This window comes from Trichechus manatus, unplaced genomic scaffold, assembly GCF_000243295.1.
Source record: "Trichechus manatus latirostris isolate Lorelei unplaced genomic scaffold, TriManLat1.0 scaffold00068, whole genome shotgun sequence".
NCBI classification, from domain to species: Eukaryota; Metazoa; Chordata; class Mammalia; order Sirenia; family Trichechidae; genus Trichechus; species Trichechus manatus.
The window spans coordinates 13629779-13656053 of record NW_004444004.1 but is presented as its reverse complement, the minus strand read 5'-3'; the positions used below and the strand labels follow the sequence as shown (position 1 = coordinate 13656053).

Sequence of the window (26275 nt, the reverse complement as noted above, 5' to 3'; positions counted from 1 at the left end):
CTTTTTTAAATGTTAAAAGTTTTCATTTCATATCTGATAAGGCATAATTTACACTGTGGTAGATGCGCTCAAAAGGCAGCCAGAACAATTGTATTCAAAAACAATTGTATCGTGAACCCTTGGGCCAAACTGAGTGAAACCTTCCAACGTTGGTTCATGCAAGCTTCGCATCAACTGTGACTATTTAGCTGAGCTCACGAGGTGGGATCTCCACGGCTACCACCACTTCAACCACCATGTTGCTTTCAGCAATGCCCTTTCTTTGGCGTCTTGGTTATAAGATCGGAGAGAGTGTCACCATGAAACAGTGGTGCTGGGAAACCTTCCCACGGGGCAGGTGTTTGCAGGGACGTCGGTTTGGAGCTCAGCGGTGGCGTCAGGCTGAGCCTTCTCATTTCCAAGAGCAGCAGACAGCAGGACCCTCTCATCACTCTGTGCGGGCACAATCATAAGGTTACACTCATCTACGCCTGCAACACACCTTTAGTCAGTGCACTTCCAGGTCGGTCCACGCAGTTTTACAGAGTCGGTTTTTTAGACTTTAGTGTTCCAGTTTTGAAGAACTTCTTTAATTCCCGTAATTCCTGAGGCTGTAGACTCTGATCCACCCCGGGGGTCAGTTTATAGCTCAGAGGAGACACAATGTAACCATTTTGATAAAGACAGATTCTCTTGCAGAACTCAAAGGTGCTGAACATAACTCCAAAATATGGAACTATCTGTTAAACAAAAAAAGAAGTTAAAATCCAGTTGAAGATATCTCTATGGGATCAAAGTGACAACAGCAACTCGAAAGGTTAGATAGGAAGCTTAGGGGGCAGTGAGTTTATGTTAATGGGGGAGGAACAATTCAGAAAAGGTGGGTGAGAAGGGTTGCGCAACTTGAAGAATGTAACCAACGTCACTGAATTGTACGTGTAGAAATGGTTGAATTGGTGTATGTTCTGCTGTGTATATTCTCAATAACAACAAAATAAAATAAATTCTTTAAAAAAAATCCAGTTGAAGTACTAACATAATTCTTAAAGAGAAAACATCAGTGCGTCTGCAGACAACTTGGATCAGGGCAAACTGAGGTGTACTCTGTGGACAGTACGACATAGTAATTCTTGGTGGAATCAGGGGAGACAGTCAAGTGAAAGCTGGCACTGTGTGGGTGGGAGGAATGAAGGCGACTGAAAGGCCTGCCCTGGGGAAGCACTGGGTCTGGGTTAATATGCGTGTAGACCATTCACACTGCCTGTCAACATATACTTGTCTGGACCGGAAGAGGGGCGGATTAACCAGTGAGCAAGCTACACACGGGCTGAAGTGTATTTACTAATCTGTAGTGCACAATGCACTACAGAGTAGTAAGTAAACACACTTCAGCCTGTGTGTACCTTGCTTATTGGGTACTCTGTCCCTGGATCAGAATCATTTACGTGACAACTAGTATATGAGTTCTTAACCTTTTTATTGGTCATGGAGTTCTTTGGGAATATGGTGAAAGTTATGGACCCTCTCCCCAGAGAGATGCACATATGCACATACACACACATTTTTTTTTTTATTGTACTTCAGGTGAAGGCTTACAGAACAAAGTTTCTCATGAAACAGTAGTACACATGTTATTTTATGACATTGGTTAACAACCCCACAACATATCAACCCTCTAACTTCTCAACCTTTTGCTTTGGTGAAAATACACATAGGCAAAGATACACCATTTCAAAAATTTCTACATGCACAGTTCAGTGACATTGACTACGCTCTTCCAATTGTGTAGTTATTCTCACTTAAGATGAAGGCTTACAGAACAAAATAGTTTCTCATTTAACAGTTACTACAAATGTTGCCCTATGACAATGGTTAACAATCTCACAACACATCAACAATATCCTTACTCCACCTTGGGTTCCCTATCACCAGCTTCCTTGTCCCCTTCTGCCTTCTGGCCCTTGTCACTGGACTCCTGTACCTTGTTAGTCTCATTTGGTTTTACGGGGCTGTTCACTCCCAGGCTGAACGGTGAACCTCGGAGATAACTTCACCACTGAGCTAAAAGGGTGTCTGGGGGCCATACTCGCGGGGTTTCTCCAGTGTCCTTTAGGCCAGTAAATCTGGTCTTTTTTTGTGAGTTAGAATTATGTTCTACATCCTTCTCCAGCTCTGTCCAGAACCCTCTGTTGTGATCCTGGTCAGAGCAGTCAGTGGTGGTAGCCGGGCACCATCTAGCTGTACTGGACTCAGTCCGGTGGAGGCCTTGGTAGCTGTGGACAATTAGTCATACACACACATTTTGTATACAACTTGAGGATGGGGGGCTTAGGCTCTCCATAGGGGTCTGTGAATCCCTATGTTAGGAGCCTCTACACTAAATTCTCAGTTCCTCTGGGATGGGGTATGAGACATCTCAACAGTGTACAAGGTCCCCTCTCTCCAGGGCTGCTGGCCAGGCTGTTCTCATGGGCTTACTGCTACTAATCAGTGCCAGAGGGGGCATTTCCATGCAAACTGTGGGGGGCAATGACAAAAGAAGAGGGTGGAACTGGAAGAGGCAAGGATGCAGTAGAGACTGGCCACCCCTCTCACCTTCAGTAAGTTGGCTGTCAATCCATTCCAGAGCCCCAGCATCCCTTGGGTCTTTATAATCTGCCGGAAGCAGTCCACCGCTCCTGAGAAATGGACATCTACTCCTCCACAATGGGGAAGATAGGGGCTATGAGCCTGGCAGGAAATAGAAGGTGGGATGAGGCAATTTAGTCACCAGGACATAAATATTCTAGTCATAGTAGCCAGGGTCTGAAGTCTAGACTCCGGGTGCTATGCTCCTAGCCAAGATGATAGCAAAGAATGGCTGCCTCAGGGTTCTTCTAGTTCCATGGGCTTAGAATATTAACATGCAGTAAAGTCATGACCCCCCCATTCACATATTTGTAGTTTATTTTGCTTGGATGGAAGCAGCCATTTAGGATAAACTCAATTTCATACTATATTGCTTCCCAACCTATGCCTTCTGGACACGATAAACACACTCCATGCTCTTCACAAGGAGCCTTAATGGTGCAGTGGTTAAAGTGATCGACTGCTAACTGAAAGGTAGACAGTCTGAAACCACCAGCAGCTCTGCAGGAAAAGGATATGACGTCTGCTTCCATAGAGATTTACAGCCTTGGAAACCCTAAGGGGTCACTATGAGTTGGAATCGACTTGATGGCAGTGGGTTTGGGTTATGCCCTCCACCTTTTTTTAGAGCCCTCCTGCTTATGAAGCACTGTTGGTTCAGTGGTAGAATTCTTGCCTTCCATGAGGGAGAGCAGGGTTTGATTCCCGGCCAATGCACCTCACGCACAGCTACCACCTGTCTGTCAGTGGAGGCTTGCGTGTTGCTATGATGCTGAACAGGTTTCAGAGGAGCTTTCAGACTAAGGTAGACTAGGAAGAAAAGCCTGGGGATCTACTTCTGAAAATCAGCCAATGAAAACCCTATGGATCATAATGGTCCCGATCCACAACCCATCATGACCAGGCAGGGGTCACCATGAGTCAGGGGCCAACTTGACGGCAGCTAACAACAACAACCTACTTCCTTGTCTTAACTGATCCCAGGCTCACTGGAGACCTCCCTTCCCTATGAAGCTCTCAAGTCGGGGAGGCTACAGGGTGAGGACTGGAGTGATGGGGGCATTCCCAGGCCCCTTCACTTGCATGCCGAAAACTCTCATCTAGTGCTCATGTCACTGAACCACACTCCTTGCCACTGTTATCATCCACGGATCTCCTGGCCACTCTGCCATATTCACTGAAGAATGTGACACCCTCTCCCAGCCTCACCATCATCTCAGGTAACTTCAGTATCTCTAAAGTCAACCCATCCCATACCCAGTTTCTGGACTCCAACCTCAGTGATCCTCACCTTTACATCACTTTGGCCACCCACTCCTTCAGTTACCCCATGGACGTTATCACCACTCCAGAACTATCCTTTCTGAATACTGTCATCACCAAAATGTTCCATCTGTGAAATGAACTTTTTTTTTGTCCTTTCGAAAAACAATGTTATGATCAGATGAAATGACTTTTGAATATTCTGTCTACATACAAAATTGGCAATATTCACCTGCTATGGGAGGACATCTGTTCATAGCTGGTTTTCAGAAATGGTGATGAGTTTACATTGAGCTATGCACGAACTTTGGTTTGTTTCTGAAATGTGTATTTGGGGCTAGTGTAGCATTCTGTTGTTATGGAACCAAGATTTTCCACGTGAGAAGGGCAGTCTAGTATAACAGTAAGACGAGCATAAACTCTGGAGTCAGACAAGTCGGGTTCCAGTCCTGGCCTCTTCATTTACTGGCCATGTAGCCCTGGGCAAGTTACCTAACACTCTTGAGCCTCGGTTTCCTTACTTAGAAAATGGGAGTAGTACCTGCTTCATACGACCGTTGTGAGAATTAAATAAGCTGCTGCATGTAAAGCACTAAGCAGTGTCTGGCACGTAGTAAGGATCAATAAATATAAACTAATATTGCCATTACTATTATGTAGAAAGAAGCCCTCTTAGCGCAACAGTTAAGCACTCAGCTGCTAACCAAAAGGTTGGCGGCTTTGAACCCACCCAGTGGCTCTGCAGGAGAAAGACCTGGCGACCTGCTCCTGTAAAGATTTCAGTCTAGGAAACCCTATGGGGCAGTTCTACTCTGTCCTATAGGGTGGCTATGGGTCGGAATCGACACAACAACATTATGTAGAAAGTATTCCAAATATAGATCAAATCACTTACTTATTAGTCCTATGTGTTCACTTCTGAAATCTTATCTTCAGAACTGCTCTGATCAGTGTCTTCATCCATCCAGCTCCCTCACCTCCTTATTCTCATTATTCACAATGGCTCATATCATTAAACCCCTATACACCTTCCCTCTCCTTTTCTCCCAGGTCACCAGTTCCCTGCTGGTTCATAGTCCCCTTTCTCATTCATGCAGATTTTTTGTGCTCCTACTTGCAAAATCCTTACCTCTTGTCCTTCAGCTGATCCTCATTTGCCACAAACCCCTTTTCTGTTTCAGGCTGCTGAAGACAAATTTCCAAAAGGGCAGATCGCTGCCACTAAAGTTTTATGGTCTCTCCCCTCCCCTGGGCCCTCATACTGTGAAGCGAGCCTTCCCATTTGTTATGGATTGAACTGTGTCCCCCCAAAATATGTGTTGTAAATCCTAACCCCTACACCTGTTGTTATAACCCCATTTGGGAATGGGTTTTCTTTGTTACATTAATGTTTGTATTAGCGTAGGTTATCTTCAATCTCTTTTGAGATATAAAAGGAATAGATTAAACAAGCAGAGATAGGGGAAGATAGAAGCCATGCCACATGAAGATCACCAAGGAGCCAAGGAACAGAAGCCGAAAAGAGACAAGGACCTTCCCCCAGAGCCAACAGGGAGAGAGAAAGAGAGTCTTCTCCTAGAGCCAGCACCCTGAATCCAGACTTCTAGCCTCCTAAACTGTGAGAAAATAAATTTCTGTTTGTTAAAGCCACCCACTGTAGTATTTCTGTTAAAGCAGCACCAGGTAACTAAGACACCATTCCTCACAGTGGCTCAAAGCCTCGCTCCCCACATCCATTCCCTTCACTCTACAGGAGGGTGGCCGAGCCTACTAGTTCACAGGGAACACAGATTTTACCGGGTCTCAGCTTTGGCTTCTTTGCACAAACATCTTTTTCCTCCCGCTAGTACCCAGGACCTCACACCTTTGAATTCCTCTTGGACACCGTCCCCAAGAGACCCGACTCTCCCCCGTATCAAATGAATAAACTTACATCCTTCCCAACTTCAATATATCTCCTGCCTTCAATCCTAACTTTGCCCTTCAGATATTGCCTAATCTCTCATTCCCAAATTACTTGACAGTAAAATTGACTTTTTTCAGGGTGGGAGTGTAGAGTTCTATGAGTTTCAACACATGTATACATTATGTAACCACTACCACACTCAGGGATACAAAACCATTATGTCGGCCCCCAGATTCCCATGTGCTACCCCTTTGTAGTCAAGCCCTCCCCCACCCTCAGCCCCAGGCAACCACTGATCTGTGCTCCATCCCTATAGCTTTGCTTTTTGAGAATGGCATATAAATGGAAGCCTATAGTATGCAACCCTTTGAGACTGGCTTCTTTCACTCGGCATAATGCCTCTGAGATTCATCCATGTTGTTTTGTTCATCAATAGTTTGTTCCTTTTCATTGCTAAGTAGTATTCCATTGTGCGGATGAAACACAATTTGTTTATCCATTCATCTGTTGAAGGACATCTCATTCCCTTTTCATTTGTGCTTCTTGAAATAGTTGTCTACACTGGCTGACTCCACATCCTCACTTCCCACTCACTGCTCTACTCATGAGCAATCTGGTATCTGTCTCCATCACTCCCCTTAACTGATTCTTTTCTCTGCTTTTATTTTCTCTATAGTTAACCAGTTGCCATCAAGTTGATTCCAACTCATGGCAACCCCGTGTGTGTCAGAGTAGAAGGGTTTTCAATGGTTGGTTTTTGGGAAGTAGATCACCAAACTTTTCTTCCAAGGTACCTCTGGGTAGACACGAACCGTCTTTCAGTTAGCAGCTGAGCATGTTAACCATCTGCACCACCAGGGACTCCATAAGGACAGTCAATAAACCATACAGTAAAATGTCACTAATTCCAACTAGCGTGTTTGTGGGGGGGGGGGGGGGCGGCGGCAGGGAATTTATCTATATTAGCGAAGCCTGAATTATGAAATGTTTGAAAGACATTCCATTTTATTATATTCAACTGAAGCTATATTAATGAAGGGCAAGCTAGTAGAGAAACATTTCAGGCCTTACTGTCATGCATAGTTGAGTGGTTTGTAGAAGCCTAAGCAGAACACGGAAACCCTGGTGGTGTAGTGGTTAAGAGCTCGGCTGCTAACCAAAACGTCGGCAGTTCAAACCCACCAGGTGCTCCTTGGAAACTCTATGGGGCAGTTCTACTCTGTTCTATAGGGTTGCTACGAGTTGGAATCGACTCTACGGCAACTGGTTTGGTTTTTTTTTTTTGGTAAGCAGAACACAAAGGTTATGTGCATGGGCTTTAGCATCAGACACCTGGACATGAATCTTTGTCTCTTCCACTCAGGAGCTATGTGATCTTAAGCAAGTTTCTTAACCTCTCTGAGCTTCAATTTCCTTGTTTCAAAAATGGAGATTATAATACCTGTCTTAGAGTTGCTGTGAAAATTCAATGAGTCAATGTAGAGTTCCAGGAACATGATAAATGTTCAAAAATGTTAGTCATTATTATTAGTATAGATATTTCAACAGGTTTTAAAAGCAGCTTCTTTGGTTAAAGAGTTTAAATATGCTCACAGTAATGGTATTTATATTATTAATTTGCTTAAAAGGAGCCCTGGTGGCATAATAGTTAAGTGCTCAGCTACTAACCAAAAGGTTGGCAGCTCAAACCCACCAGCAGCTCTGCAGGAGAAAAGACCTGGCAATCTGCTCCCATAAAGATTACAGCCTAGGAAGTGCTATGGGGCAGTTCTACTCTGGCTTATAGGGTTGCTATGACTTGGAATCAACTCGATGGCACCTAAGAACAACATTATTAATTTGCTTATTAAGCAATGGGTTATTACAATTTTAAATTAGTGGCATGCAAATTAATGAGGTTTCATAGTTCTTTCTTTCATTTTATTTAATGATTGTTTCTCCCACTTTGAAGGATCAACATTGTATGCTTTAAAACTACAGAGTCCAAGAGAACCTGTAAATTGGGAGAAAATTTTCAGGAACCACATATCTGATAAGGGTCTAACAGTAAATAAATAAAAAAGCTTCTACAATTTAACAACAAAAAAGACAAACAACTCAATTAAAAAATGAGTGGAGGACTTGAACAGACATTTCACCAAAGAGGATGTTCAAATGGCCAACAAGCACATGAAAAGATGCTCTTTAGCCATTCCCAAACCAATCAAACCTACTGTGTTGAGTTGGTTCTGACTCATAGCTACGCTATAGGACAGAGTAGAGCTGCCCTGTAGGGTTTCCAAGGCTGTAAATCTTTACAGAAGCAGACTGCCAAGTCTTTCTCCCAAGGAGCGGCAGACTGCCACATCTTCCTCCCAAGGAGCGGCTGGTGAGTTCGAACTGCTGAACTTTTGGTTGGCAGTCAAGCGTTTTAACCACTGCGCCACCAGGGCTCCTTTATTAGCCATTACCCGTTGCTATCGAGTTGATTCCGATGCAAATTAAAACCACAATGAGATACTACCTCACACTCATTAGAATGGCAATGATAAAAACAAAACCAAAAACCAAAAACCAGAAAAACAATTAAGTGTTGGCGAGGTTGTGGAGAAACTGGGCCCCTCATCCACTGCTAGTGGGAATGTAAAATGGTACAGCTACTGTGGAAAACAGCTTGGTGGTTCCCCAAAAAGTTAAACACAGAGTTACCATATGACCCAACAATTCTACTCCTAGGTATATACCCAAAAGAATTGAAAGCAGGAACTCAAATAGATACTTGAGATACATGTACACCAATGTTCACTGCAGCACTATTCACAATAGACAAAAGGTGGAAAAAACCTGAGTGTCCATCAGCAGATAAATGGATAAACAAAATGTATACACATACAATGGAATATTATTCTGTCATATAAAGGAATGATGTTCCAACCTGTGCTATGCGATGGATGAACCTTGAAAACATTATGCTAAGTGAAATAAAACCGAAATCAAAACCCAACCCACTGCCTTTGAATTGATTCTGACTCACAGTGACCCTATAGGATGGAGGAGAACTGCCCCATAGGGTTTCCAAGGCTGTAATATTTATGGAAGTAGACTGCCACATCTTTATCCCGAGGAGTGGCTGGTGGTTTTGAACTGCCAACCTTTTGGTTAGCAGCTGAGCGCTTTAACCACTGTGCCACTAGGGCTCCAAGTTAAATAAGCCAGACACTAAAGAACAAAATATTGTATGATCCCATTTATATGAAATACCTAGAACAGACAAGCGCATAGAGACAGAAAGTAGATTAGTGGCTACTATGGTCTACGAGGGCAGGGGATGGGGAGTTATTGCTTAATGGGTACAGAGTTTCTGTTTGGGGTGATGGAAAAGTTTTAGAAACAAATAGTGGTGATGGTTGCACAACACTGTGAGTGTGATTAATGCCACTGGACAGTACACTTGAAAATGGTTAAAATGGTAAATTTTATGTTGGGTATATTTTACCAGAATTAAAAAAATAGTGCAGGGTCCTTCATCAAGGTGAAGGGTGAAACTCTGGTGTTAGGCCATCCCTTTGGGGTACTGTAATAACCAAGCACAGACCCAGGGTAGGAGAGGCAGAACATGAAATGGACAAGCTGGTCTCCCAGCCTGGAGTTATACGAGCCAAAATGATCGGGGGTCTTTGCTGAACGCCTTTATTTTATTTTTTAATTTTTACTGTGGTGAAATGTAAGTAATATAACATTTCAACCATTTTTACTTTGACAATTCAGTGACATTAGCTACAGTCACCACGTGCGCAACAATCACCATTATACATTTCCAAATTTTTTCATCATCCTTGACAAAAACTCTATACCCCTTAAGTAATACCCCCCACTTCCCCCTCCCACTCGTCCCTGGTAACCACAAATGAACTTTGGTCTTTATGCATTTGCCTATTCTGGATATTTCATATACGTGGGATCATACAGGGTTTGTCCTTTTGTGTTGGACTTATTTCACTTGGCATGATGTTTTCAGGGTTTGAATGTTTTACTTTAAAGTATTTACCCTAGCACCGTTCAGACTTGGCTTCCTTTCCTTCTCACTTCATGGATAAATACTGCTGTCAAACAAATATTAAGCATTTTTTCCCCATTAAAAATCTGCCTAATCATAAGACTTCAAGTTCCTCCTGCTATTGTAAGACTGAAATATTGAAAAGAGACTATGTTCATGCAGGAAACTACTCTTCTTATTCTGCTATGAAACAATATTATTGATTTATCTTCTGCTGCTTCCTGGTCAAAACTGCAAAAAACCCCAAGCCATGTGTCAAGGTAATCATTCTGCAACCTGTTGCTTCCAGCCACAATTAACACAAAAAGACACTAACCAAGTTGTATGAGTTACCCATATAAGAAGTCAACTATAATCAACCTGTGATGAAACACAGGGTCATTTATATTCAGTCTTAGGACCGTAGCCATCTTTTGCATTTCTCTACTTCACCCCACCTCCACAGCCAAGCCACCATCATTGCTCACATGGACCATCACAGCAGCTTCCTTAGTGGTCTCCTTACCTCCACCCTCTACAGTGGCCAGAGTGATTTTTTCTTTTTTTGTGAAAATATACACAACAAAACATACACCCATTCAAAAAGTTTTACATGTACAGTTCATTGACAATGGTTACCTACTTCACATTGTGTCACCATTCTCCCTATCTCTGCCCATATTGTTGCACCACCGTTAACTTAGACTCTGGCCAGAGTGGTTTCTTAAAAAAGGAAATCAGATCTTTTTACTCCCCTGATTAAAATATTTTCATGGCTTTATATCGTACTTATAATAAAATTCAAAAGTCTTACTGTGGCCTACGAGCGGTAGTGTGGTGGTAAATGTTTAACAACTGGTTCTCTGGGGGAAAAAAAGACCTGAGTTGTAGCATCGACCAATTTCCATGGTGTAAATTCATCCACCATGGCTGATTTCAAGCTTCCAAAGGTGAGGTCCACCAGCCCGTAAATTTCCTGAAATTTAACAATCAGCTCTCCTGAGCCAGTAGGAGCTGACTCCAGCATACTACTTACAGCTACAAGACCCTACCTGATCTGCCCCTGCCCACCTTTTCAACTTCATCTTATACCACTCTCTTGCTCGCTCACACACTAAACTTCAACCACATTGGCCTACATTCTGTTCTATTTGCCTGATGATTTTCAAATTTATATCTCCAGCATCTGTCTTTCTTCTGAGCCACAGGATCATGTAACCAACTACCTATTTGACATCTCCATTTGGAAGTCAAATAAACATCTCAAATTTTAAAGACCCAAACAGAACTCTTGATTTTACTCCACTCCAACTCTCCAGTTTTCCTCATGTCAGTAAATAGCACCACCATTGATCTATTTGTTCAGACCAAAAACCTGATTCACCCTTAAGTTCTCTCCTTCTCTCACCTTTGACTGTCTAATCCATTACCAGCAAGTGCCAGTGACCGTAACTCTAAAACCTGTCCCAAATCTGTTTTTCTCTCTTTCCACTATCATCATCCTAGGCCACGCCACCATCATCTTTCACCTCCATTACAACTGCTTCTAGCTGGTTAACCTGCCCTTATTCCCCAAAGAGCAGTCCGAATGATCTGATCAGGTTACTCTTTTGACTTCAGCTCTTCAATGGGTTCCCATTACCCTCAGGTTTACCAGGCTCTCCATGACCTGGCCTCTGCCTACCTCTTGGTCTGACCTCTTGCTACTCCCTGAATTGTATTCTCTACTTCAGATACTTTTCGGTTCCACTGCCAGTACCTTGCATCATTTCTCACTTGAGTGGAGGCAACAGTTTCCTTACCAGTCTCCTTGCCTCCGGTCTCTGCCCTCTCCAGTCCATCCTCTACATTGCAGCCAGGTACCACTCCAAATTAATTAGATGCTTCACTGCTTTGCTCAGGAACCTTCAACAACTCCAAGTTTTCCAAAGAAACACTTCCAGACCTCTTAACAGAATTCAAAATCCTCTACTCTTTGGCCCTCGCCTGTCCTCCCAATATCATTTTTCACTACCGCTCCGACCAGAGGAACCCTACATCACAGTCACACTTGTTATTTACTATGTATACATTTTCTGACAGGCAAAATCCTAGTCATCCAAGCCCAGGTCAGATGTCAACTTGTCTTGAAACTTTTCCTTATCCCATTAACTGGAACTGCTTGTTCCCTCCCTTCCTTCCTTCCTTCAACTTTACCTCTCTCTCTTTTTTAAGCATTTTATTGTGAATTTCAAACATATACAAAAGTCGAGGGGATAGTAAAATGAACATAAAGTCCCATCACCCAGCTTCAACAATTAGTAACACACCCACTCCTCGCTTATTGACATGGTTGGGTTCCAAAGAGCAGGTCATTATACAAAAATTGGCATTATGTGAAAATGGAGGATTTTTTTTTTTTTCTGTTTTTAGATCATCCATTTGTCTGGTGAGTCACCGAGGCTCGAGGCTTTCTGAGAGGGCGCTGGAAGCCTGGCCGTGCAACCAGCCCTATCAAGGTGAAGGCTTCAGGTCCAGTTTGGCTCACTTTGGGATGTCATTAAACCTACATGTATTTCTCCCAAACACCCTCTCTGATGCCTCTTTCTTTCCTGCCTCCCCACTTCACAGCAATTTCGAGCTGCAGGGCCTCAGGCTGCATAGGAGCTGGGAACCCAGAACAGGCGCCTGCCAGCTCAGTGCCGCCTGCGTGTCAGCCCAGAGGCTGTGGCCATGAAGGAGGCTGGCCCCTCGAGGCAGCTGGACATGGCACCTCCACCAAGAGGAGGGAGCGGAGGCCATGGGGGCAGCGTGGCCCAGATTCCCAGAGGTCACCCAGAGACCCCGAGGGAGGGGACAATCCCTAGCCGTTGCTGCCATGCTAGCCCATGCCTGCCTCCTTGTTAATGCATAAAATATTCAGATAGTAGATTTTCTACTAGTGTTGTAAATGCGAAAGGTCGGATAACAAGGTAGTCGATAAGTGAAGATTAGGTACATGGTCAATCTTGTTTCATCTCTACCCCACCAGACATCATTCCAATTCATCCGTAAAATTTAATTAAGTTTCTCTAAAATATAATACTGCTTCCTAAAGGTCACAGCTTTGAAAACGCTTATGGAGCACAGTTCTACTCTGACACACATGAGGTTGTCAAGAGTTGGAATTGACTCAACAGCAACTAACAACAACAAAATATAACAGCTCTTTAAATTATATATATACATATATGTATATATATAATACCACCATCACACCAAAAAAATCACAATCCTTAATATCATCAAATATCCAGTCAGTGTTCACATTTTCTTGATTGTCCTATAATTTTTGACAGCTCCTTTGTTTGAATTGTGGTTCTCTCCCTATCTTAGGCTCCCTTAGCTATTTGTTTAGACTTCTGCTGTGGCACAGTCTACCTTGTAGGAGTTATCTGAGTGCAAGTATATGCTTCTTCTCAGCTAGCAACCTTATGGGGAGCAGGTACTTGGCCTTCCTCATTGTCCTAGCTCTTCAGGGTCTAACACCCTTCAATGCACATATCAGGCACTCATTAAATGTCAAACCAGCCCTCCTACCAGTGTCAGTAGTAGCTTTTTCCAAATACAACTGTTGACCTATGACCGGGCTCGAAGAAGCCACATGGATGGTCACAAAAAACAAACGGCCAGTACATACCGAGCGCTAGGTATCAGGCATTAGACGGAGTGCTTTACATGCACCATCTCAGTTAATCCTCACAAAACCCTCATGAGATCAATAGTATTAGTAGCCCCATTTTACAGATGAGAAAATGGAGTCTTTGAAAGGATTTCTAACCTTTCCCAAATGATAGAACTGTAAGAGATGAAGCATGATCTTGAATGCAGGTCTGCTGGACTTAGAGTCAAGCTATACTCCACTAAGTTACACTGTCTCCAGAAGTTCACTGGATGTGGCTGTCACAGCATGTACACTGAAGGAATTCTTTATGCTGAGACTGGATCTCATGGTGTGATATGAAGAAGTGCTGACTTTACAAGGGTCATACTAAACGGATGAACAGAACACAAAGGCAAGCACGTACTTCCAAAGGAAGAAAGAATGATGAGGCTATATATCAGTGGTTCTCAACCCTTAGCTGCATATTAGACTGGCCAGGGAAGCTTTTAAAAACCATCAGTAACTGGGATCCACCCCTAGAGATTTTGATTTAATTGACCTCGGGTGAGGCCTGGACATCGGCCTTTTTACAAGCTTTCCTAGGTGATTCTGATGTGCAGCCAGGGTTGAGAATCACTGGTGTAGATTTCCACAGCACAAGGTAGTTCAGGGCTCAGCCCTGAGCCCATCAGCCTGCCCGACACTGAGCATGCCTGGTGAAACCACACAGGCCCTGGAGCCAGACTGCTTCGGACTGAATCTGTACTTTGCCACTTCCTAATTCTGCAATCTCGGGCTAGAGCCTTCACCTTTCTGAGCCTCAGTTTCTTCATGTGTAAAGTGGGGAGTAATAACAGTACCTGCCTTACAGGATTGTTGTCAAGATGAAATGAGTTAACACATGTCAAGTGCTTAGAACAGCATCTGACTTATAGCAAACACTATATAAATAACTGCTTTTATTAATATCATTATTATTATCTGAACTTGGAGAAGACACAAGTATGCCGAAGAGTAAATCAGTCCACTAGACTGGGATGCTGGACTGCCCAAAGTGTATCTTACTAGTAAAGAGAAACAAAATATGTGAGGCTGCTAGTCACGGAGACGTGAACTTAAATCCTTTCTCCACACAAACCCGGGCGACTATCCCGTAGCTGCCTAGCTCAGATCCACAGCTCCAAGGATGAACATGCTAGATTTTGCAGGATGGCATCATCTGAAAAAATCAGGGAGCCAGGCCCTTGTCCTGACCCTGCTTACTATCTATCTGTCTATCTACCTACCTACCTATCTATCTATTTATAAAACCAAACCTGTTGCCCTCTGTTGCCCCATTGCATTAAGTTGATTCTGACTCATAGAGACCCTATAGGACAGAGTAGAACTGCCCCATAAGGTTTCCAAGGAGTGGCTGGTGGATTCGAACTGCCCACCTTTTGGTTAGCAGCTGAGCTCTTAACCACTGTGCCACTGGGGCTCCACTATCTATATAACTTTGGCCAAGTCCTTTAGCACACCGAACCTTCCTTTCCTCACATGTCCAATGAGGAGATTGGAACTAAATGACCTTGAAGGCCCTTTCCAGCTCCTATAATCCATGCTGCTGGCCCTACTCCATGCTCCTGTCGCCAGAACGTCAAACCTGCCACTTCCTTTGCCTAGCTAACTCTTTCTTATTGACCAGAATAAATATCATTTCCTCAGGGAAGCCTTCTTAGATCCCTAGACTACTAGGTCAGGACCCTATTGAACGCTTTTGGCCACCCTGTATTTCTCCTTCATGGCACTCGACACCATTTGTAGGGATTTAGTGTAATTATTTCTTTATGTATATTATTTCTTTAATGAGTACTTCCCCCCACCTCCTGGATTGCCACAAGGCCAGTGGCCATGTCTGTCTTGTTCCTGGTTTTATCCCCAAAGCCTATCAACATGCCTGGCAGAGAGGGAATGTCCAATACATATTTAAGGAAAAAGAAACAAGCATGCAGTAGTTAAAATGAAGAACAAATATTTAAAAGCAAAGCACTTGATTGTTTCCGCGATGAACACACAGAAGCATTTCAACGGAGGCGTCATTTTAGGTTATTGTTTCCGTGAGTATTGAGTTGAACAAAATTCATAAAAAAGTAAAATGCATATACCCTTTGACCAAAGCAATCCTACCTCCAGGAATTTATTCTACAGATATATTTGCACATGTGTGAAATAATGTAGGTACAAGGATATTTACTGCAGCATTGTTTGTAACAGCAAACGTTTAGAAATAACCTAAACATCTACCATTAAGGGACTGGTTAATGAAAGAGTACATCATACTATGGAAGGAATATTCTATGCCACAATTAAAAAATATGTGGCAGCTCTATCCGGATTGATATGGAGCCATCTCCAAGATACATATTTAGGTAAAAAAAGTGGGGGGGGGGCACAGAAAAGTCTATGTAGTACGCTGCTGTTTATCTAAAATCAAAAAGGGCATAAAAATTTGCATGCTTATGTGTGTATCTGTACAGACCACCTTTGAAAAGACACAGGTAAGAAACTTCTAGCAACAGTATTGCCTCTTGGGAGGAGAACTGGGTGGCTAAGGGACAAGGGTTGGGGAGACTTGCTTTTTAATGTACACTCCTTGCACCTTTTAGATTTTATATTGTGTCATGTATTACCTACTCAAAAGACAGAACACTTTATTTCAAAAGAGCATTAAGAAGGAGAGACAAAAGAAAGAAAAGGGAAAAAATAGAGAACCAAAAAGAGTATGCCAGCTGGAGCAAACGGGACCTGAGAACCTTCTGCTTGTTATTCGAAAACAACTTTTATCTTCAGTAAATATAGAGGACACGACCTGAAAACCAAGCCATCCGATTCCATAACCATCGGAGGACATATATGCACGGAAGGCAGCTGTAGTAGGAGGCTTTAGTCTTTTGGTCAAAACCAAAACCCACTGCTGGGTCAATTCTGACTCATGGTGACCCCATGTGTTACAGAACAGAACTGCTCCATAGGGTTTTCCTGTCTATAATCTTTACGGAAGCACATCACCAGGCGTTTCTTCTGTGATGCCGTTGGGTGAGTCTGAACCACCAATTTTTACACTGGCAGTCAAGCACAAACCTTCTGCACCATCCGGGGACCTTTTGGCAAATCCCCAGTAATCAAATAAACAAACCAAAAAAGCCAATCGTTTTGGAGTGAAAGGACCTTTTTTATGTCTTGTGAACCACACGACCCATGCTTAGCTTGGCACAGCCAAGACCCAAACAGCTGTCCTAATCCCAGCTGGGAAGTACCCTAGGCTCCACAGTGGGGATGTTCACACAAGTGGGTGTAGGCAGCTACCCCCCAGCATGGAATGCTTACAAGCTACCCTTAACCCCTGCCGGAGGGAATGCGTCACGCTGCAGCAGCAGGGCAGAGGACCAGCTTGCTGCTCAGAAAGCCTGCGATAACGGCAGGGGAAGCCAGCAAACAGGCAGCAGGTTAGTATTCTGCTTGGACAGAGGAAAAAGCAAGAGCTGGTTCCTGTGCGGAGACTGCGGCGGGGGTGGGGAGGGGAACCCAAAAGTGCAGCTAGGCACAGCTAGAGAAAGCAAGTGAGATGCAAGTGAGCAGCTCCTCCAGAGGCAAGGAGCCAACCATTAGGGTGTTACCCTGACTGGGGTGGGGGGAGATTGGGTGAGGAACAAGACTCAGAAGATGGCAGCTTTCTGAAGGCTAGGAATATAGACACATATGCTGCACTTGCACGTGGTGGCCTCTCGGTAAATGTTTGTTAAACTAACCACACAAATCATTAACTCTCCAACTATCCCTGCTCCCAATTATCTATAGAAAGAGAGGGTCTTTTGAAGTTTTGTGGTCTCAGCTCCTTTGTGTGTCTATAGCAATCACAGGGAACAAAGAAACACACCTGGTTCAAATCAGGCTTTCCAATGCCATCCACAGACTCTGAAGAGATGCTTCAAGAACAATACAATAGCACCTAGGTGTTACTATTTATTACATGCCAGGCTCTGTACGTGTATTAACCTATTTTAATCTTCTCTAGAGACATATGAGGCAGACACTATTTTTATCCCCATGTTTTACAGATGAGAAAGACGAGGCTCAGATAGGTTACGGAACTTGTCCAAGTTCATGAGGAAATAAGAGAGCAGGGCTGAGATCCACAGACCATACCCTAACCATGGAACTAGACTGCCCATTAAAGCCTCAAGATGAACACAACCATCAAAAACAAATAAGCAACAGTTATGTGTAAAAAAAAGGATCCCTGATGGTGCAGGGGGTCAAGTGCTTGGCTGCTAACCCACAGGTCGGTGGTTCGAACTCACCAGCCGCTCCGTGGGAGAAAGCTGTGGCAGTCTGCTTCCATAAAGATTTATAGCCTTGGAAACTCCATGGAGTAGTTCTACTCTGTCCTATAGGTCATTATGAGTTGGAATCGACTCGATGGCAACGGGTAGGGCAGGGTTATGTGTAAAAAAGAAGTTCCTGGGTGGCAAGAATGGTTAAGCACTTGACTACTAGCCAAAAGGCTGGTGGTTGGAACCCACCCAGAGGTGCCTCGGAAGTAAGGCCTGGTGACCTGCTTCTGAAAGGTTACAGCCTTGCAAACCCTATGGAGCAGTTCTACTCTGCACACATAGGGTCACCATGAGTAAGAATCCACTGGATGGCAACTGTTTTTTTTTTTATGTGTAAAAAAGGTGGTGAAAATTTGTCCTGTGTTTCCAAAGCTGGCTTGAGGCCAGCTGAGGGGGGTCAGCAAATTCCAGTCTTCATATCCTCTTGATAGCAGGGCCTTTCCTGGGACCTTTCTTTCCCTTCTCCCACCTCAATCTTCATCCCCACCGTGGTAGGGGGGTGTTAGAAAGGGGAATAAGCTCCTGTCTTGGCTGCTGTTACTCTTTAGCTGGAGCTTAAAGAAGCCTGCTTAGCATAGGGTGGCCATTTTGATTCTGAGACTTTTGTCTCTTCAAAGGAATAAGCCAGCTCAGGTCAGAAGAAAAGGGCAGAGTGATTTTACATTCAGTGGAATTAGGAAGGCTCCTCCCTACCCCTTCTTTGCCTGCCCTCTAGAAACAGTCAAGTTCCCATGATCAACAACCACCATCCCTAAAGTATTTAGACAATGGACTCAATGGCAATGGGTTTTGTTTTTTGGTTTAGGTATAACTTTTGAAAGGAGCCCTGATGGCACAGTGGTTAAGTGCTCTAAGCTGCTAACAGAAAGGTCAGCGGTTCGAATCCACCAGCTGCTCTATGGGAAAAAGATGTGGTAGTCTGCTTCTGTAAAGATTACAGCCTTGGAAACCCTATGGGGCAATTCTATTCTGTCCTATAGGGTCACTATGAGTCAGAATCGACTTGATGGCAGCGGGTTTATAACTTTCAAAAAAACAAAGAGGGGGAATTTTCCTCTCCCTTCACTTTAACTACGATGTTCAAACAAAGCCACCTTGCCGAGGAGATTTCCAAACATCTACCTGCATCCTACAAACGTCCTTTTTTCTTCAGACTGCCAAGGCAATGCTACTCACTTAGGCGGAAGAAGTCAGTCCTCAAAGGGGCCAGACATCTAAAAGTAAGACGACAGCAAGGGCTGGAAATGTAACAAACCAAAGGCAATGTTCCCATCCTCTCCCACTAGCCTGAGAGCTCAGAGGCCGGCAGTGTTTGTAGTTCAGGACAGGTAAGTTGGCTCTGTGAGGAAAACAGAGCTCGAGTCCTATTGAGCATAGGTGCTTTGTCAACCAAGAAATGCTGAACGAGGCAGAAAACCAGACAGGCTGTTAGCACTTCCTAGCAGGTGTGATAATAACAATTTCCTCTCCTGTCCCGGCTTTGCTCCTGCTCCCCCAGGGGCTCCAAGAGCCAGTGGGGTTTTGCTCTGAGCAGCGCTGGTCAGTTTGGGGCTGGCCAAAGGTCGGTGGCTTCCAAATGATGTATGCCTGTGGCTCTCTGGAATTCATTACAGCCTGACAGCCTCAAGTCTGAGCTGCTAACGGGGACTTCCTTTGTCAGGCTGCCCAGGACAGCCCAGTTTCCCAGAGATTTTTTTTCCTCTAACTTGAGTTAACCCTTTAAAGGATGACTTAAAAATTTTTTTTGGTGATGTCATTTTTTTTAACTAATGGAATGGATGCTGAATCATTGTCGGTAGTTTTGTATTATTTGTAAAAATGGGACGCCAATTGTAAACAGGCCATATCACTCCCATGTTCCATGAAGTACATCACAAATGTGGTACATATCAGTCCCATGGCCCAGGAAGTGCATCACAAACTGTATTCAGGGAGGCAAGCACTTTATAAAAGGTCATCAGGGAGGTAACTAATGAAAGGGGGGCATATCAGTCCCATGTTCCATGAAGCACATCATACACGGTACATATCAGTACCATGTTCCATGAAACACATCATACATGTGGTACATACTGGTCCCACATCCCAGGAAATATATCACAAACTGTTTTCACCCCAAAAATAACTCATTTACTTGAATATTTCCAAATGCCAGTAACTGTATCTTCCCAATAAAACAAAAGAAATAGTAAACATACTTGCAAGCCTTATCTCGTTGTACAGAAGCCAAAAGACATAAAAGTTTCACACAATCACTCCTCTGGGAAGCATTCCCTCGTACAAATGGCTCTCAACACTCAAATGTGACCAACTTCCTTGTTTTTTAGGCAGTTGCACCAGTATCTGCCACGTCGCCAGAATGTACTAAAGTGGCCCAAATGCCCGCCAATAAACCTCCGGGGGTGGAAAATGTAGCTGGAACATATATCTGCCATTGCCTGTTAAAGGGTTAACCATTTCCTGGCCAAAGCCAGGCTCTTCCCTGTCTGCTTCTGAGCTTGCACACTACTGCCTTTCTCAGCTTCTCTTGCACCGAAGCTGTGACCTCCCAATCTCAGGGTTAGGTGTCCCTTTCTTTCATCTTCCACTCCCACACCAGGGGCGTGGAAATTGAAAAACAAATTTTTAACTGATTACCTGGCATTTAGGAACAAGCTCCTGTATTCCTCATGGATAAAATATGGGCCTAACGAGAGGCCCAGGTTTGAATCTCAGCTTCACCACTTACTAGCTCTGTGACTGTTGGAGAAGTTACTTAATCTCTCTGTGCCTCATTTCCTCATCTATAAAACAGGAATAATAATAACCAAACCTGCTGCCATCAAGTCGATTCTGACTCATAGTGACCCTATAGGACAGGATAGAACTGTCCCATAGGGTTTCCAAGGAGTGGCTGGTAGATTCGAACTGCTGACCTTTTGGTTACAGCCAAGCTCTTTTTTTTTTAATTGTTGTAGTTTAAGTGAAAGTTTACAATTCAAGTCAGTCTCTCATACAAAAATTTATACATACATTGTTATGTGGCCCTAGTTGCTCTCCCTATACTGTGACAGCACACTCCTTTCCACTCTGATTTCCCGTGTCCATTCAACCAGCTCCTAACCCTCTCTGCCTTCTCATCTCACCTCTGGACAGAAGCTGCCCGTTTGGTCTCTTGTTCTTCTTGAGCTAAGAGGCACACTCCTCACGAGTATCACTTTATGTCCCACAGTCCAGTCCAATCCCTGTCTAAAGAGTTGGCCTCCGAAATTGTTTTAGTTCTGGGCTGACAGAGAATTCAGGGGCCATGCTTTCTGGGGAGCAGCCAAGCTCTTAACCACTGCACCATCAGGGCTCCGGAATAATAATAGTACTTATTTTACAGGGTTGATAAAGAGTATTAAGTGGAATAATGCAATGGGATAATAAATGTCTTGCTCATATTAAGTAACCAATAAATGGTAGTTATGATTATATTATTACAATTTCTTAATCCCAGGAAAAGCTTTCCCTTTCATCACTTCCCCCTGATTGATTTTGCCCCCATCCTTACCCCTGCCAAAAGCCTCCCCACCAAAGGAGAACAGACATTTACATATATTCATTCAGATCAAAGTCACAATTATTGAAATCAACAAACTAATGAATATGAATTCTATGATGCTATGATTTGTTAAATGGAGTCCCTGGTGACACAAACAGTTAGGCACTCGACTACTAGCCAAAAAGGTTGGAGGTCTGAGCCCACCCAAAGGCATCTAGGGAGACAGGCCTGGTGATCTGTTTCTGAAAGGTCACAGCCTTGAAAACCCTGTGGATCTACCCTGAGACCAGAAGAACTAGATGGTGCGTGGCTACCACTACTGACCATTCTAATCAGGGCCACATAGATGGACCCTGATAGAATGGGAGAAAAATGTGGAACAGAACCTCAAGTTCCTAAAACAAACAACAACAACAACAAAAAACAAACCAAATTAAAACAAAAAACAAAAACAGCCCCACTGGACTGGTTGAGACTGGGGGACTCCCCAAGACTATTGCCTTGAGATACGCTTCAAACCTCGAATTGAAACTGAACCCTGAAGTCACCTTGTAGCTAGATAACGGATTGGCTCAAAAAATAATGACTATTACCCGTAAGTACTGTGCTCCTTTAAAAAAAATCACTTACATGAGACCAAACGGTCAACAAATACTTTAAAACAAAGATGAGAATGTAAGGGGGCCGGGAAATTAGATTAATGGAAACAGAACCACCAGAACGGAAATAATGAGAATGTTCATGCATTGTGAAGATTGTAACCAGTGTCACTGAATAACTTGCATAGAAATTGTTGAATGGGAACCCAAACTGCTGTGTAAACCTGCACTGAAAACACATTAAAATATTATTTAAAAAAAAACAACACCCTGTGAAGCAGTTCTACTCTGTACACATGGGGTCACCATGAGTCGGAATCGATTCGATGGCAACTAACAACAACATGAGCTGTCCAGCATTTCGAGGCACCATGCAAAGTGACAGGAGATGGGAATGAAGAGGGGGTATAAATCAACACGGTGTCAAGATAGTTTTACTCTGTCCTTTTAGCATGTTTGCCTATCTTGAAATGTTAACAGGTGCTTGAGTTGAGATACACAGAACCTGACGGCTAAGGCAGGAGATGGAAGACTATGCATCATCAGAGATGTTAGCACAGGCACTTTTCGATAGGGGAGAAGCAGAGGGTCCCTTAGGGAAGTAGGCTGAAGAGGGGGCAAGCCTGGGTGTTCTTATCTTCAGCGTGGGTAGGTATAACCACACAGACTCAGGGCTCACCCAGTGGCAGTTAAGGTTCAATTCTGTACCCACAGACAGTGAGCTCTGAAAAGCTAGCCCAGAACTTCGTTCATTTTTTAACAAGTATCAAGTTCCTGCTATGTACAAGGTGCTGTAGGGATATACAATGTGTAAGACCCCACTTCCCGTAGGCAAAGAGCTTGCAATCTAGAGGAAAGAATGGACACAAATGATTCTAATACAAGCGACTTGGGCCATAAGAGAGCGACAGCAGGAGTGAGCTATGGGCATTAGGAGGGGGAAGAGGACTCTGCGTGGGGAGGTGAGAGAAGACTCCAGGAGGTGGCTTTGACAGGGAAGAAACAGCAAAGCAATGGTTTTGAGGTGGGGAAAGACAAGGCATGTGGAGACAAGCCATGGAAAATAAACTGGCTGGATCAGAGGTACAGACAGGCTAACAGTATCATTTAAAAGTAGCGTCCCTGGTGGTGCAAACAGTTAACACACTCAACTACTAAGCAAAAGGTTGGAGGTTTGAATCCACCCAGAGGCACCTCGGAAGAAAGGCCTGGCGATCTACTTCCGAAAAATCATCCACTGAAAGCCCTATGGAGCTCAGTTCTACTGTGACACACATGGGGTCGCCATGAGTCAAAACAGACTTGATGGCAACTGGTGGTGGTGGTGGTGGTAGATTCACCCACAAAGCTCTTAGAAGAAAATAACTGTGCCCTTGGGATGGGAGTGGTGGAGGACAGAGCAAACATAGTATCTGCAGTTATCAACAGAGCACACTGTTAGTGAACTCGGCTTCTCCTGCCCTAGACTCTCCACCAAAGTGGTCCGAAGCCCAGACTTACTGGTCTGACAGAGACTGGAGAAACCCCCAGAGTATGGCCCCAGACACCCTTATAGTTCAGTACTGAAGTCACTCCTGAGGTTCACCCTTCAGCCAAAGATTAGACAGGCCCATAAAGCAAAATGAGACTAAAGGGGCACACCAGCCCAGGGGCAAGAATGAGAAGGCAGGAGGGGACAAGAAAGCTGGTAACGGGGAACCCAAGGTCGAGAAGGGGAGAGTGTTGACATATGCATTTGTTAACCAATGTCATAAAACAATATGTGTACTTATTAATGAGAAGCTAGTTTGTTCTGTAAGCCTTCATCTAAAGTACAATGAAAACAAAAAAAACAAGTGGTCCAGAGCACCCCGTTGTGGCTCTACAAAGGCAAAACCTCTGTGTTTATCCATTAAGATAGCTAAGCTGTCCTGGGGGTGGGAAAAGCTACCTCCTTCATCAAACAAAAGCAACAGATAAGGTGTTAAAGTAGGTCGCAAGACACAGCCATCACTCAGCAAATCTCAGTTGAACCTTTAAGGAGATGAGGCTCCACGTTCCAGGTAGATGTAATTGGCAACTGGGAATGCAAAAAACACTTATCCTTAGGGAAGTGGGGAAGGGGAACTAATCAGCTAGTTTGGATGTAATTAGAGGCCTAAATAGCGCAGATGTCACAAAAAGGCGTGTTTTGTTTGGCGCAGCCAGTATTTAACACTTTTTATTTGCCAACAATGAGCAACTGAGAGATTTTACAGGAAAATCTGGATTTTAGGCTTCTCTTGGAAACTGGGCCCACATTTCTACATGGCATCCATCCATTGGAGAAGGAGCTGGCCACAGCCTCCACTGGCTCACTCGATTTTTTTTCTGCTATCCATATGTAGATGCTAATCACATTTTGAGAGTACAGTGGAGTCAGCTATCCAGAATGCTTTCTAAAGCCATGATGGCTCAGAATGTATTTGAAAGCTTATTCTTTGGAGGTGTACGTCTGTTATCTAGGTTTCCCTACTTTCTCTTTTTCGTGTCACTACTGCAGGCATTTTTTTTATTGTGCTTTAAGTGAAAGTTTACAGTTCAGGTCAGTTTCTCATACAAAAATTTATACACATATTGCTAGTAACCCTAGCTGCTCTCCCTATAATGTAACGGCACACTCCTCTTTCCACCCCAGATTTCCTGTGTCCATTCAGCCAGCTCCTGTCCCTTTTTGCCTTCTCATCTCACCTCTGGACAGGAGCTGCCTATTTAGTCTCATGTATCTACTTGAGTTAAGAAGCACGTTCTTCACGAGTATCATTTTATGTCCCATAGTCCAGTCTAATCTTTGTCTGAAGAGTTGGCTTCGGGAGTGGTTTCAGCTCTGGGCTGACAGACAGTCCAGGAGCCATGTCTTTTGGGGTCCCTCCAGTCTTAGTCAGACCATTAAGTCTGATCTTTTTACTAGAATTTGAGTTCTGCACCACACTTTTCTCCTGCTCTGTCAGGGACTCTGTTGTGTTTCCTGTCAGGGCGGTCACTGGTGGTAGCCAGGCACCATCTAGTTCTTCTGGTCTCAGGCTGATGGAGTCTCTGGTTTATGTGGCCCTTTCTGTCTCTTGGGCTAACACTTTCCTTGTGTCTTTGGTGTTCTTCATTCTCCTTTACTCCAGGTAGTTGGGACCAACTGATGCATCGTAGATGGCCACTTGCAAGCTCTTAAGACCCCAGAGCCACTCACCAAAGTAGGATGCAGAACATTTTCTTAATAAACTTTGTTATGCCAATTGACCTAGATGTCCCCTGAAAGCAGGGTCCCCAGACCACTGACCCTGTTACTCTGTCCCTTAAAGTGTTTGGTTGTATTCAGGAAACTTCTTAGCTTTTGGTTTAGTCCAGTTGTGCTGACTTCCCCTGTATTGTGTATTATCCTTCCCTTCACCTAAGATAATTTTTATCTACTATCTAGTTAGTGGATACCCCTCTCCCTCCCTCCCTACTCTCGTAACCATCAAAGAATGTTTTCTTCTGTGTTTAAACATTTCTTGAGTTCTTATAATAGTGGTCTCATACAATATTTGTCCTTTTGCAACTAATTTCACTCAGCATAATGCCTTCCAGATTCATCCATGTTATGAGATGTTTTGCAGATTCATTGTTGTTCTTTATCATACTGCAGGCATTTTTAAAAAATATTTTATTGTTTTAGCTGAAAGTTTACACAGCAAATTAAGTTCCCCTTTAACAATTTTTATACAAATTGTTCTGTGCTATTGGTTACAATTCTTCAATGTGTCAGCATTCTCATTATTCCCATTCTGTTTATTCTGTTTCCATTGATCTAGCTTCCCTTCCCCTCCTTGCCGTCTCATCTTTGCTTTTGGGTAACTGTTGACCATTTGGTCTCATATAGTTAATTGTTTAAGGGAGCATATTAGTCATGGGTGATACTGTGTATAAGCCAATCTATTATTTGGCTGAAATGTGACTTGCCAAAATAGCTTCAATTCCAAGTTCAAAGGGCATCTTAGGGCAATAGTCTCAGGGGTTCCTCTAGATTCTATTGGTCCAGTAGGTCTGGCCTTTTTTTTAGGAATTTGAGTGTTGTTCTACATTTTTATCTCATTCTATCTAGGACCTTATATAATGTCCCCAGTCAGAACAGTCAGTAGTAGTAGCCGGGCACCATCTAGTTCTTCTGGTCTCAGGTTTGAAGAGGTTGTGGTTTGTATGGGCTATCAGTCCTGTGGATGCAGGCATTTGGTTTTGCAACTCCTGATAGAGAGGGTCTCTGTGAAATGGGGGTGGTAAAGTTGGTGAGGGTTGCATGCCTGGCCAAGGGGCTCAGGCTTTATATGCTCTCGGTGCAATAAAAAAGAACACAACACAGGCAGATTTTAAGA

General features: G+C 43.7%; 1 protein-coding gene across 1 annotated transcript in view; it reads right to left on the bottom strand.

Moving 5' to 3' along the window:
• Positions 1 to 389: 389 nt before the first annotated feature.
• SLC25A43 (solute carrier family 25 member 43) overlaps positions 390 to 26275 on the bottom strand; it is a 46450-nt gene continuing 20564 nt past the window's right edge. Inside the window, exons 4-5 of the mRNA XM_004379812.1 lie at positions 2575 to 2709; positions 390 to 719 (exon numbers count right to left, since the gene is read on the bottom strand). Of these exons, the coding sequence (XP_004379869.1) occupies positions 519 to 719; positions 2575 to 2709 (336 nt within the window). The 3' untranslated portion in view covers positions 390 to 518. The remainder of the gene's footprint in view (positions 720 to 2574; positions 2710 to 26275) is intronic.